The sequence below is a fragment of the Ictidomys tridecemlineatus genome, unplaced genomic scaffold (assembly GCF_052094955.1).
Source record: "Ictidomys tridecemlineatus isolate mIctTri1 unplaced genomic scaffold, mIctTri1.hap1 Scaffold_55, whole genome shotgun sequence".
Taxonomy (NCBI): domain Eukaryota; kingdom Metazoa; phylum Chordata; class Mammalia; order Rodentia; family Sciuridae; genus Ictidomys; species Ictidomys tridecemlineatus.
The window spans coordinates 1,443,958-1,459,093 of NW_027523660.1; the positions used below are offsets into that span (position 1 = coordinate 1,443,958).

Genomic DNA, 15,136 nt, shown 5'->3' on the forward strand with positions numbered 1-15,136 from the left:
CTTCACCGTTACACTTTACTGTGCTTCATGGAATCACATTTTTAAAAAGTCTACATGTAAACACTGCTTGCCTGCCAAGAGGAGAATCAGCAATGCTGCCGCAAGCAGCACAGCATGTAATTTTATTTAAAAAAAAATATATATATATATTCACTTGTAGATGGACACAATACCTTTATTTAATATACTGCTGAGGGATCGAACCCAGTGCCTCACACATGCCAGGCGAGCGCTCTATCACTAAGCCTCAAAATGCAGCCCCCACCACATTATTTTCTAAGTAGGAATTTCTGTTATATTCTTTTTTTTTTTAAAGAGAGAGCGAGAGAGCGAGAGAGCGAGAGAGAGAGAGGAGAGAGAGAGAGAGAGAGAGAGAGAGAGAGAGAGAGAATTTTTAATATTTATTTTTTAGTTCTCGGCGGACACAACATCTTTGTTGGTATGTGGTGCTGAGGATCGAACCCGGGCTGCACGCATGCCAGGCGAGCGCACTACCACTTGAGCCACATCCCCAGCCCTCTGTTATATTCTTTTAAAAAATGTTTGGGCCTTAACTTATTTAAGAGAATAGTTAAAAAACAAAAAACCTGGACAAATAAATGTATGAAATTTTAGATTCAGGTTTTCTAACTTTGATCAATTTTCTTAATAATTAGAATTCACTCATTCTATTATATTTTTCATTCAACAAACATTTATTTTATTATACTTTTTAAAAATATTTTTTTTAGTTGTAGATGGACACAATATCTTTTATTTATTTTTATGTGATGCTGAGGATTGAACCCATGAGATTTTTTAGCAAATCTGCCCAATCTGGACCTTACACAACTGGTGCCAGCGGCAGTCCTAGAAGGAGACTCTCAGCATGTAAGGCAAGTGCTCTACCACTGAGCTACAACCCTAACCCAACAAATATTTATTAAGTCTACATATATTAAATGCCTGAATTTTCTAGTTTTGTTTAAAAAAATATATGCAAAGAAGAAGGAAATACCATTAGTGGCTCCATTAAAGATACACAGGTGTTTTTTACAAAATCTAAATACCTCATATTTATTACTAGGATTGTTCTACATTCATAGGTTCCACCTTTATGTATCATTGGCTATACAGATGACAAAAAATGTTCATATTTCTGTAGAATATCCTATAAATGATTTTTATAGATTCTTGTTTTGGAGCCATGTATTGAAATAGGTCAAAAGGATATTATATTTAAGTTATGCTTTGGCAATGAAATATAGATTCTAGGAATTTTAGAAATGCCAAAATGGCTTGAGTAATATGAGGAATTAGAAAATAGTGTTTGCCAATGCTTTCTCTTGAGGAAAAGAATGCACTGGAATTTTTATTTGAAATCGTATTTAAAGAAAAATTACTAGGTGACATGTTCAAGTAAATTAGTAAAATGATTATTTTTATTTTTAGATTCTCATTAAAGTGTGAAAGTGAAAGCAGTTAAATTGTGAAAGTCAAAATACATTTTAAAAGTAGATATAAAAAAGGCTACATATTATATGATTCCATTTATATGAAGTGTCCATTATATGAAGAGTAGGCCAATCCATAGAGACAGAAAGTAGATTAATGGTTGCCTGGGGGAGATGAAAGCTGGGGATTACTAATGGGTATGGGTTTCTGTACAGAGTGATGGAAATGTCCTAAAATTCGACTGTGGTGATGGCTGCATAACTCTGTGAATATAATAAAGGCCAATGAATTGTGTACAAATATAATCCCAGTGACTCAGGAGGCTAAGGCAGGAAGATCTCAAGTTCTAGGCCATCCTGGACAACTTAGCAAGACCCTGTCTCAGAATAAAAAAATAAAAAAGGGTGGTGGGTATGGCTCAGTGGTACAGTGCCTCTGGATTCAATTTTATGTTACATAAAAAATACATCAATAAAACTCATATTTTAAAAAAAGCAGACAGAGTCCTGTGATGGTAGACACTGTGGCCCACCACCCGGATCTGAGGTGGACCAAGGTACTGGGAAAGTCAGCCAAGTCCCCCTCCCGGAGTCCTTCTTAGAACTGTCTCCAGCCAAAGGGAGTTGCCTGTATCCAATAACTGGACAATGCCAGAGTACAAAGCCTAGCCTCTGGGTCAAGTTGGGACAACTCTGAGGGGCCCTCTGGCTCCCAAGCACCACCGCAGGACCAGAAGCCTTTTTTAGCAAATCTACCCAATCTGGACCTTACACAACTGGTGCCAGGGGTGGTCCTCGCAGGCAGACTCCAAGATGGAATTCTGGAGCTGCTATGGAGCAGAAGACCAAGTGGAAGTCTGTGAAGTTGACACTCTTTCTGTTGGCCAAAAGAGTAAAGAAAAAATAAAACATCACCCTGGGAGAGATGGCAGTGATTAGTACCAGCTGCAGCCCTCTAGGATGTGGTGGCTAATTTTATGTTTCCTTGGGCTGGGCTGTAGCGTTCAGCTGCTGAGTTCAACACCAGTGTAGATGTTGAGTGGAAGGTATTTTTAAGATGCAAATAACATTTAAATCAGTCAACTTTGAGTAGAGTTGATTACCCTCTGTGATTATGGATAGTCCTCATCCAATCAGTTGAAGGACTTAAGAGAAAAGGCTAAAGTCTCTCTCCCAACCCCAGGAATTCTGCTTCTAGACTCAAGGCTGCAAGGCTGACTCCTCCCTGGGTCTCAAAACTCAAAACTTGCCAGACCTCATCAGGCACAGTAGCATATGCCTATAATTCTGGTGACTTGAGAGGCTGAGGCCAGCCATCAACAATGTCAGGAGACCCTGTCTCAAAATAAAATAACAAGGGCTGGGGATGTAGCTAAGGGGCAGAGCATCCCTGGGTTCAATTCCCAGTAATGAAAAAAAGAAATCACTGGATCCCACAACTCATGAGCCAATCTCTTAAAATCAATCAATCAATCAATCTCTCTCTCTCTCTCTCTCTCTCTTTCTCTCTCTCTCTCTCTCTCTCTCTCTCTCTCTCCACACACACACACACACACACACACACACACACACACACACACACATTCATTCATTCTCTCTCTCTCTCTCTCTCTCTCTCTCTCTCTCTCTCTCTCTGTTGGTTCTGTTTCTCTGGAGAATCCTGACAAACACAAGGATTGATGGACCACCATTATATCCCCATTAAGTGTGGCCCTTATAGGGGCTGGGGATGTGGCTCAAGCGGTAGCGTGATCGCCTGGCATGCGTGCGGCCCGGGTTCGATCCTCAGCACCACATACCAACAAAGATGTTGTGTCCGCCGAGAACTAAAAAAAAAATAAATATTAAAAATTCTCTCTTTCTCTCTCTCTCTCTCCCTCTCTCCCCTCTCTCACTCTCTCTTTAAAAAAAAAAAAAGTGTGGCCCTTATAAAACCAAATAGAGCCTGGTGGGTTTCAGCAGACTCTGTTACAAACTCAAGCAAGTAGGAACCCCAACAACATCTGCTGTGCCAGATGTGGTAAATCTTCTAAAAGCAGATCAATAAAACTATGGGAATGCCTTTGGGATCACAGACATAGTGAATGAGCGCACTTTTCTCCATCTCAATTAGGTCAGAGGATGAGAATCAGCTCTCCCTCATGGGACAGAAAATAGTACACTTTATGGTTTGCCTCACAGCTAGAAATCCCCCCCCTCTGTTATACTTGAAGGAAGCTAGTTTATTTAGACATTCGGTATATCACCATGTTGATCTAGATCACTGACATAACGTGTCACCTGGTGAGCTATAAGGAACAGGTACACCGGAGGCCTTGGCAGATAGATTCATTCCAGAGGATCTGAGATACTGATGAAGATTCCCAGAGCCTACCACCTAGGTGAGATTTTTAGAGGTCAAATAATCTTTTTTTTCTTTTTGGTATTGGGACTTGAACCCAGGGGCACTTAACCCAGAGCCACATCTCCAGCCCTTTTTATATTTTATTTAGAGATAGGGCCTCACTAATTTCCTGAGGCTGGCTTTGAACTCACCATCCTCCTGCCTCAGCTTTGTAAACCACTGGGATTACAGGTATGTGTCACTGTGCCTGGCAGGTCAAGTAGTCTTGATCCCTAAATGCTGGGACATCTTCTCTAGAGAAGAGATTAACTTATGGCATCTCATGTCTCTCACCATTAAGACAGAAGCACAGTGATGTGCTGGGCCTCCTTAGGTTCTAGAGGCAGAACAGAGAACAATGTTCAGACCCAATACCAAGAGAGAGGAGAGGATGACAGCTTTACCTTTCCTGTCCACAGAATCTAGCTAGTCCACTGCATGGGGCTCAGATTCATCAACATGGTGTACTGTGACAGAAATCATGGGGCTCACTTTAGAGAAAAGGAGGAGTGGAGGGACAGCAGTGGGCACTGGATCACGGCTCCACTGTACTACCACCCAGTGGAACAATGGTTCTCAAAGGGGGTCAATTTTTGCCCCACACAACAAATAATTTTCTGGCTTAAAATTTTAGCAGGTCGCATGAAAAGGTCTATGACAGATACCAAGGAACAGCTAAGGCACCAGCTTGGCAATGATACCCTGTGGGGATGGTGTAGTAGATGTCCCAAATTAATGACCACTGCATCATACCATTCCAATTGACAGAGACATAGGTCTGGGAACCGAGTGACCTGCTTAGCATCACCTCCAATGACCACCTGGGAATTAGTATGTCTCATCTTAAAACTCTAGATCTGTGGATTTAAAGGTCCCAGTTCTTAGAGGAGGATGGCTTCTCCCAAGACACAGCAAATATCTCACTAACTTAAAGTTAGGACTTCGATGGATCACTTTAGAATTCCGTGCTGAAAGTCCAGGAAATGAGGTACTTACATATCAACAGGAGTAAATGTCCCTGATCAGTAGGAGATAGGGTTGCACATACAGATCCCTTAGCATCCCTTGCCAAGATTTTTTTTATATTTATTTTTTAGTTGTAGTTGGACACAATACCTTTTTATTTTATTTATTTATTTATATTTTAAAAAGATATTTCCTTTTTGGGATGGGGTTGTGGCTCAGCAGTAGGGTGCTCGTCTAGCACGTGCAGGGTGCTGGGTTCGATCCTCAGCACCACACAAAAATAAAATAAAGATATAGTGTCCAACTGCAACTAAAACAAATTTTTATTTATTTTATAAATACCTTGGACACAAAACCAACTGAAAACTAGATCATACATCTGCTTCTGCAGATCACAGGGAGTTTGAATAAGCTTAGCTTTGTACTAAAGGAAATTCCAATCCTTTTCTTTTGCTCAGTTTTTAGAAAAGTTGGCATGTACAAATATAACCCTTCACTGTCCTCTAGATGTCTCTCTGAAGAAATTCTACAGATACTGACATTTGGGGTCCTCTAATAAAATAGCCAAGTACTTGGAACATGATTCTATATGAAGCCCATCAGCTGGTATACCCTATCTGTCACAAGGAACTCTCAGTCTGCATTTTAGTGCCTCACTTTTTAAAAAGAGGCCAGAAAAAGCATCCAGATATTTGAGGAAGACCTCTAATATAATAGATGAGCGAATGAAAGGAACTAAGAAAGACAAATAAAGGGAGCAAGAAAAAAACTTCAAAATTATGATAAAGATCATTAAAGAATTGAGGAAGAGATGATGCATTAATAAAGCAAGAAAAAAGAATCTCAATGGGACCCGAAAATTCAGTAGAAAAGTTAAACAATCAATCTTGAAAGATTCTTCCAGAAAGCTGAACAGAAAAACCTGAGGAAACAGGAAAGAAAGGAAAAAAAAAATCAAAGCAGGAGTTCTACAAATAACAGGAATTCCCAAAAGAATAAACTAAGAAAGTGGGTATGAGGACATTATTTCAGAAACAATAGATTTCCTAAAACTAAACTTCATAATTTTCCAGATATAAAAGGCCCACCAAGTGCTCAAATAATAAATTTAAAACAGACGTGTACAAAAATAAAGGCAAGTCATCACAAAAGTTAAAAATAGTGGCTGGGTGTGGGGGCACATGCCTATAATCCCATGACTTGGGAGGCTGAGGCAGGGGGATTGCAAGCTCCAGGCCAGCCTTAGCAACTAAGTGAGGTCCTAAGCAACTTAGCAGGTCCCTGCCACAAAATAATAAATAGCTCAGTGGTTCAAAGACCCTGGGTTAAATCCCCAATACCAAAACAAATAAACAACAACAAAAGTCTGCAAAAAGGAAAATATCTTAACACTGTCAGAGAGATTAAAAGGGGTCATATACAAAGGATAGGCAATCTGAATACCACCAAATATTTAATGCAATACTGAAAGAAGAAATGAAGCTATGACTTAACCTTCTGAGGGAAAATGATTTCTACCCTAGAATTTGATATCTAGCCTATTACTGACTGAATGATCCATCAGTGAGAGAGATTTATCAGAGGTATCTGATCTCAAACACTTGCCGCTCTCACAATCTATGTGAAGAAGGAATTAACAGAACATGCTTCACCAGAATTATGAAGGAGGAAGACACAAGATCCAGAAGACAGAATAGCAAAGGACAGACTAACAAGGGAAATTCTCAGGGTGATCACAAAAAGAAGTTAGGTCCCTAATCCTAGAAAACAAGTAGCCTAGGAAGGGACAGAACAGAGGCCTCACGGAAGAATGTCCTCAAGGGGCTGGGGAGAAAACACTCAATGTATTTGATATAAGTAGATGAGTTTTATAGATCTCTGAGAGGTGGAGGATTTTTTTTTTTCTTTTTCCTGTGGTGGGATTGAACCTAGGGCCTTCCCCATGCTAGGCAAGCACAAGCACTCTACCAAATAAACCAAGCAAGCGGGAGGGGGGAGGCAATTAACTCCAGGAGAAACAAGTTGGAATTTCATAATACTGTATCTCAGCAATAAAAGAGAAGCTGTCAGAGCCCTGGGAGTGGTGCTCAGTGGCAGGGCACTTGCCTAGAATGTGCAACATTTTGGGTTCCATCCCCAGCATGGGGGGATTGTCATAATGAAGTAAATGCTGAATATTAACTTAATGAATAGTTATAAAATAATTATAGTGGAACATGAGGGGGTGAAGTAAGAGGGGAAAAGTAGGAGTGAAACAGGAGAAAAATACGTGTGTGTGTTGATGGAGTAGTGTAAGAGTGAAAAAAATCCTCGTTCTCACAGTAGGATGGCAAAAATAAAGTATAAAGCTGAAAACAGTCAAGAAAGAAGTCAAATCCTATTATTTAGAAGGGGGTGGTAAATATCACAGGAATCAGCTACAAAGCTGAAGAAGCTGCCTCTTGAGTAGGTAGAGAAAACAGGGAAGGGCAGAGCAGGGAACTGCTATTTTTTGTTACAAACCTCAAGGTACCACTTGGCTTTTAAACCAGGAGCAGATATTTTGATAAAAGTAAAAAATTTAAAAAGCAGAAAACAAAAATACTTTAACTTGAAGCAAGCATGGCAAAATCCGTTAAAATGAGCAATGATTGTTCTGGCATTTCACATTATCTGTTCTTTTCTTGTTTTAAAAAGAATTCCTGCCACACAGTGGTGGATAACTACAATTCAGCAACTCAGAGGGCTGGGGCAGGAGCATCACAAGGTCAATGGTAACCCAGTACCAAAAATAATAATAATTCCTGTTCATTAAAGTTGTCTTTTCAGTTCAATTCCCAGTACCTCATGTAGCTGTTGCCTTAGGAGCGATGGAAGTTATTTCCCACCTACGGTTTACCTCCAGTCTGCCTTGCTGGGTTTTATACACCACTTGGGGATTCTCCTGTAGAATGCTGCTGTACAGCTCGCGGAAATGGGCCATGTTGGGCAGTACAATGTTCAACACTTTTGTCTTATCCTCTCCAATCACCATCCGAAAGTCACCTAGTTAAAACAGACAGAAAAATAAACTCCCATTTAGAATCCCCATTTGCATGTAGAACTGTAGCCCCCACACAGGGGGGCTGCTTCGGCCTGGCAGGATCTCTCACCCAGACACTTTGCTTCCTTAAAACTGTGAACAACTTACCCAAGGAAGAGAGGTACTTATTTAGAGCTTCTCAAATCACAAAGCCCTATAGACTAGTGAAAACACAGTTACCTAAGTACACAAGGTAATCATCAGGGAGAAGCTAGTTTCTTTTCTTTTTTTTTTCCTAATGCAGAAGATTCTGTACTTATAATCCTTTATCTTAAAAGCAATGCTCTGCCTGTGGCCATTCATGGAGACAGGAGCTGTGTATTAGCACTTGAGATTTGTCCTTGTCATTGCTCACTCATTGTGGATCTGTTTGCATTGGGGCTTCTGGGGAACTTTATGAATGCAATTAACCTTATTGCATTTGATGAGGGCAAGAGCAGTGAGTCTTAAAAATCCCAATAAGAAGAGTTTTATATTTAAGATGAAATTAAAGGCAGATATAATCTGAAAAGTTGCAAATGGTGAGAAATGAGGGTTATGTTTGCCTGTGACATGAAATGAGCTGAAACATCAATAACAAGCACAAAGAGCAACTTTTGAAACAAAATGCGAAGTGCCTGCCTCTGCTACTGACAATCATCAGTGAGACTCAGAGGAAAACAGAATGTTTGAGTGAATACCCAGTGGGCGAAGTGAATTCAAAAGAGGCTGGTAGGAGTTGGGGTGCAGCTCAGCGGTAGTGTGTGCTTAGCAATTGTGAGGCCCTGGGGTTCAATTCCCAGAACAAAAAAGAGAGAGAGAGAGAGAGAAAGAAAAAAAAGGAAACTGGACTCTCCCAGGTTAAGCACAGTGAGAAAAAATATGGCTGAAACCTTTCTTGGACAGAGAGCTAAGTGCCAGGGAGGTGGCAAGTAAGGGCAGATGCCCCAGCTTCTGAGAAGCCCCTGGGACTAGGAGGATGGTATAATTTGTTATCCAAACTAGGTCATTTTAGAGGATGAAGAGAGCACTACAGACAATTACACCAGAACAAGTATTAACTGTCAAACCAGGGCACACTGGTTATCCTTGCCAATTTACTGTCTCTAGATGGGAGAAGAATTCAGAGACCTCTGCCTGCCACATGGATTTTTCTAGAGCTAACTGGTGTCTTATTTAAGGAAAAATAAAAATATAAAGAGGTCTGCCAATGGTCTGAATAGGATTTGTCCTCTCTGAAACTCATGTTGGAGTTTAATGTCTTTGGGGAGGTATTAAAAGGGAAGAAACTTGACTCTGGGGCTTAGAGGTGGGGCCTTTTAGAGATTAATGAGGATTAGATAGGTTGGTCAGGGTGGAGGCCAGGTGACTGAACACCGGCAGCCTCCCAGAAGACAGACATATGTAAGTTCCCTATCACTATGTGATGCCCTGCACCATGTGGGACTCTGCCAGCAGGGTCATCACCAGATGTGGTCTCTTGGCCTTGAACCAGAAGCATGACCTCAAATAAATCTCTCTTCTTTATAATTTATCCAGAGAGGCTGCATTTCAGTAAGAAATAAAATACGCTGGTTTTTTAAGTTTCAAAGGTCCAACTTACACAATAATTTGGTAGAATGCAGCTGGGGTTATAGGTTTCAGAAAACCAGAATTCTAAACACCCTGAAGAACTTGACCTTGGCATAGGCATTGACTCTTCAGGTGAAGGTGCAGAAGAGATCCCACCATAAGACACTGCCCAATTTTGAATGAATTTGTTATTTTGTTCCAATTTGACTGACTGATTGATTATAGTGAGGGATAAAAAGCAGGGCCTCACTTCTGCTAGGCAAGTGCTGTATACCTGCTTCTACCCTATTTTAAAGGGACAGAGAGTACATAGTTAAAACCAAGGATCACTGCTAATGAGGGTGTTGAGAAACTGGTCCTTTTACATACTGCTGTTGACATCAGAAACTGCCAAAATCCTTGGAGGGCAATGAATCAAGAAACCCCAAGGCTGGTGAGCAAGCCTAGAGAAATAAGAGGTAATGTTTACTAAACATCTGGTACACATCAGGCACTGCTCCCTGGGCTGTTGTGCTGCCCCATTTCACCCATGTAGCTCTCCTCTCTGACAGACCATTCCTTCTCCAGTTAGTAGACAAGGCAACCGCCACAGAGATTAAGTACTTGCCTAAGACTTCCCAGGAAGTATGAACATATCAACAATCGGCTGAGGCTGGGCGCAGGGGCACACACCTGTAGTCCCAGTGGCTTGGGAGGCTGAGGCAGGTGTTCAAAGCCAGCCTCAGCAATCATGAGGTGCTAAGCAACTCAGTGAGACCCTGTCTCTAAATAAAATTCAAAATAGGGCTGGGGATGTGGCTCAGTGGTCAAGTGACCCTGAATTAAATCCCTGGTAGCCCCTCCCCCTGAAAAAAATGGGCTGAGGACATAGCTCAGGGGTAGAGTGCTTGTCTGACATGGGTAAGACCCTGGGTTTGCTCTCCAGCACCACAAGAACAACAGAAACCCTGTTCGTTGAAGTGTTATTTGCACTGGAAGCAAGCCAAATGCACAATAGGGTAAATGGATAAGCTATGATGGTAAATCCATATCCTATCACGGAGCAACAGTGTACCACCATTAAAAATTACAGCCATCATATATAGCAACATGGAAAATGGTCGTATAATAATGTGGGTTGTATATAATGAGGGTTCAGAAGTACAACAACAACAAAAAAAAAAACTGCAAAAAAGAAAAACCATGAACAACTAGACAAAGGGATCTTATAAAGATGGGGGGTTACAGGGAAGCTCAGTGGCAGGGGGCCTGCCTCGCACGCACAGATGTGGGTCCATCCTCAGCACCATGCACACAAAAGAAGTTATTTTTGCTCTAATAAAATATACACTTATTCTGGGTTCTGGATATATGTTCTGTGCTATCTCTTAGCCTTAGCAAAGCTTCATAAAGTTGAAATGATTCCAGTTTTACAGATGAGGAGATTAAGGTTCAGAGATAAGGTGCCCAAGGTCCAAGTGTCTCTCAGTATCAGAGTAGTTAACATTTTAGGCAACCATTTCCTCTGCCATTTTTCCTCACTTCTATAATGCTGATGTATTACTTCTAACATTTAAAAATAAATTCACAAGACATACAGGTGTGATGACAAATGTGAATGGAGATGTGGCTGGGTTAACTTCCAAATGTGCAAACCCTGATGCTTTTATTGAAAACTCCTATTAATCTTTGAAGGGATGAAATGTCATCAAACTCTAAATTTCACAGGGCTGCCCCTGAAATGAAAGATTACTTTGCACCACTGCTGAGTCCTAAATATCCATGTTAATCCTTTTCTTTCTATACTTTCCACACACACAAAGTTCTTAGAGTTTAGATAGTAGATGGATAAGCTATGATGGTAAATCCATATCCTATCATGGAGGAACAGTGTAACACCATTAAAAATTATAACCATCATATAAAACAACATGTACTCAATTGATTAAAATGTAAAAGCAAATGAATTCCAAACCTCTCCCTAAAGAACAACTGCATGCCATGACTATAGGACCTAGAGAACACCCTGGACTCTGAGAACAAGGACTAGGCTCGTTCAGTTCTGCAACCCTGGCCCCTCCTACACTGCCCGACACAGAGAAGGCACATGGATAAATGTCTGCTGAATTGAATTTCTCCAACTGCCGCACAGCAGAACCCCGAGCCCAGCCACAGGGGATGGTAGGTAAACGGGCTGATTACTTGTTTCTTCAGAACAAAGTGAATAAAATCATGGGCACAGTGTGAACCAGCATCTGATCATAAGAATCAATTTTCTTATCTTTAGAGATCTGTTTGCAACAGATTGAGAAAAACTGACTCTTAGCTTTTATTTTATCTTTATTGCTGGTTTTAACTCTTGAATGTTCTACCCAGAGAATTGCCAGAATAATTCAATAAGGCAAACAAAAGAATAATCTCTCTTTGGATTTGATGCTCAGAGATTTGTAAACCATCTATATCTCTGTGATCCAGGCATGCAACCAGCAGCCAGGGGCATAATTATGAACTTGAGGGTGGGAGAGGGGTGCACAGCACCAGGGAAAGATTCTTCCAAGGTTGGCAATGTCCCAGGGTGATTTGAGTCAAGTTATTTAGCTTTTCTGAGTCAATTTCCTTCTCTGTCAAATGGCTTTACAATCCTACTAATTCCATCACCTCACAGTTGCTTTCAGATTTACAGAGCTAATGTATTAGAGAATATTTTGTTAAGTAGTAAAGCAGATACTGCTGATAGTAAGATTTGTACATAGGATGGGCAAACTGGCACCGTGATGCACACCTGTAATCCCAGCAATTTAGGAGGCTGAGATAGGAGGACTCCAAGTTTGGGGCCAACTTGGGTAACTATGTGAGACACCATCCCCAAATAAAAAACGAAAAGGGCTGGAGATGTAGCTAGCTCAGTGGTAAAGAGCCTCTGGGTCCGGGGTTTAATCCCTGGTACCAAAACCAAAAAAGAAACACAGGATAGGCAAAGGATAGAAGAGAGAGGAAGACCTGCATCTAAGATAACAATTATTGGTTAACTTTTCCTTTTTAAAAATTAGTCACAATATTGCTGTTTTAAAAATTAGTCACAATATTGCTGTTATTTCAGTTCACTGAACATCTGGGTGGCTACTAAGCCCCAAGAGCTGTGTTAGACACTGGAGATAACAATGATCTAGGCCCTACCTCAGGCAGCAAATGACACAATTTGTTCAGTGCAGGATTTTATGTGGTAGTTCAAGGACTATAGCCCAAACTAGATAGTTTCTTTTTGCAGTTCTAAGGACTGAACCCACGGCCTTAAACATGATAGACAAGCATTCTACCATGGAACTAAATCCTCAGCTCTTTTAATTTTTTATTTTGAGGCAGGGTATCATTAAGTTACTGAGAATTTGCGATCCTCCTGCCTCGACCTGCCTAGTCTATGAGATTACAGGTGTGCACCACTGCGTGCGCCTGGTGTGTCTGTCCTGATACCACAGTTATCTTGTTCTGAAGTGGTGTCTATGTGGCTTTGACAGGCACTTCCCTAATACAAATAACGTTGAGCATCTTTTCATGTGCTTATTGTCTATTTATATATTCTGTTTGACAAAATCCTCGCCTGTTTTTAACTTGGGTTATTTTTATTGTAATTGTTAGAATTCTTTATATAGGGGCTGGGGATGTGGCTCAAGCGGTAGCGCACTCGCCTGGCATGTGCGGGGCACTGGGTTCGATCCTCAGCACCACATAAAAATAAAGTGTCCATCAAACACTAGAAAAGTAAATATTAAAAAAAAGAATTCTTTATATATTTTGATAATAGTTCCTTGTCAGATATATATTTATAAACATTTTTTCCTACTTTGTTAGTTGCTTTTTACTTTCCTGATGATATTACTTGCAGCACAAGTTTTTAATTTTTATGTGGTCTTATTTTTTTTCTTTTATTGTTTCTGCTTTTTTTTCAGAGGTCTTATTCTTCTTTCTTCTTCTTAAAATGCAGTGAGTGTGGCTTTCTCCAGCCATAGACTTAAGGTCATGGACCCTTCCCCTAGACGTCCCCTCGTCTTCTTGACATATGCTGTTTTTTCAGTTCACCACTGACTCACCGTGCCTGCACATGTTTACCAGTGTGAAGTTCCTTAGAGCAGAAGTTCTATCTTCAGCTCTTTGGGTATGAGTCGCTGACTCATTTGATAAATGTTAAGCCAGGATCGTTACCTAAAATTAGTCATTTTTATAGTTTGCACTTACTTAAGAAAGCTCCAGGTGACTATTTCAAAGTCATTTGGTATTCTTTTCCTGTTTACTGAAGTGCTGACTTCTAAGAATAAGTGAAGGACTAGAAAGCTTTCTCGTCCCTAATTTTGCAGGCCTTCTTCCTCCACCTACTCCTTTCTCACCCATCATTTACAATAATGCTGCCATAAATAGGGGTCCCAGAGCAGTCAAAGTGACCTTTAAGTACTAAATAAAATGTACAGGTTATTATTATTCATAGTAATACCGACAGATCTTGACTCTGCCAGTAACTACTAGCAGGAACTTGTCCAATTATCGCAGAGAGGCACTATTTTCTCTATCCCTTCCTCTTCTCTTCTCCTGGAAGGAGAAATGTTGAACTTCACAGGCAAGGGACCCCATATAATCTCTCAACTGGGAAAAGATAGAAAATGTCAAAGTTGTAAATCGAAGAGAGGCTGGGTGGGTACTTTCAATACTGGAATATTCTGAGGTCCTGGGAGATTTGGATTTAACAAACGGTCAGAATTCTTTCAATTCAAGGATACTAGGTTCTCAGAAGCCTAGGAAAGACAGGAGGAAAATTGGCCTTTTGACACAATGCCTGAAGCAAGTCTCAAAGCTGTGAAAATGACCTACTCACGGGACCTACATCCTTTTCTACCCTTACCCTTACAGTCTAGTTCTAGCAAAACTCAGCTACAGATTTATAGCAATTTGAATGACACTTAAGAAAATCAAAGACTGGGGACATTGCTCAGTGGCTGAGCATGTGTTCAGCAAGCATGAAGTTTGGATTCAATTCCCAGGACTAAAAGAGTCAACAGACAGGTAAAAGTAGTTCCATTACTCTCTAGTCAATATTCAGAATTTATTAAAGAGAGCTTCCAGCCAGAATCCACCTTGCACTATGCAGATGTTATTACATGGGAGAAAAAAATAAGAGAGGTAACACTGTGGGCCCCAGAGAGCAGTCTCATCTTCTCTCAAAGTCTACCCATCACAAGAGGCTTCTTCTCTTTTTGAGGTGCTGGGGATTGAGCCAGGGCCTTGTGCATGCAAGACAAGCACTCTACCCACTGAGCTCTATCCCCAGCACCACAAAAGGCTTCTGTGATGCTTTTTTCCACGTGGGAGTTTAGGGAGGGAACAACTCCAAAAATGGACTCTCTTTTCCCACTCACTGCATGCACGTGGACCCATTTATTCTGATAAGTAGTCACGCTATTCTTTGCCTCTTTTTTTTCTGTCTTTTTGTTTTTTTGTAGATGAACAGCACACCTTTATTTTGTTTGTTTATATGTGGTGCTAAGGAGTGAACCCAGTGCCGCACATGCTAGGCAAGTGCTCTACCACTGAGCCCCGGCCTCAGGCCTACTCTTTGTCTCTTGATGAAGGGCATGGATGCTGCCAGGTGAAGCTGGAAGCAAAAAAAGGTCAAGGTTACTTCACTTCTGTTCTTTCCAGTGTTGCAAATACAGCTGTGCTGTGCTAGATGCATTTTAAGAAGAAGAAAGAAGAATAAGACCTCTGAAGGCTCTT

At 40.8% G+C, this 15,136-nt stretch overlaps 1 protein-coding gene across 9 annotated transcripts in view; it reads right to left on the bottom strand.

Annotated features, from left to right (window-relative positions):
* LOC144374020 (phosphatidate cytidylyltransferase, mitochondrial) overlaps positions 1-15,136 on the bottom strand; it is an 86,500-nt gene that overhangs the window by 13,270 nt on the left and 58,094 nt on the right. For 7 of the 9 annotated variants that reach the window (XR_013433544.1, XM_078036979.1, XM_078036978.1 and 4 more), the window contains one exon: positions 7,661-7,806. Coding sequence is in view for 8 of the 9 variants with exons in the window: in XM_078036979.1 (XP_077893105.1) it covers positions 7,661-7,806 (146 nt within the window). In the remaining variant the exon portion in view is untranslated. Of the gene's footprint in view, positions 1-7,605; positions 7,807-15,136 lie in introns of all 9 variants that reach the window. The other 2 variants (XM_078036981.1, XM_078036982.1) reach the window with 2 other exon arrangements.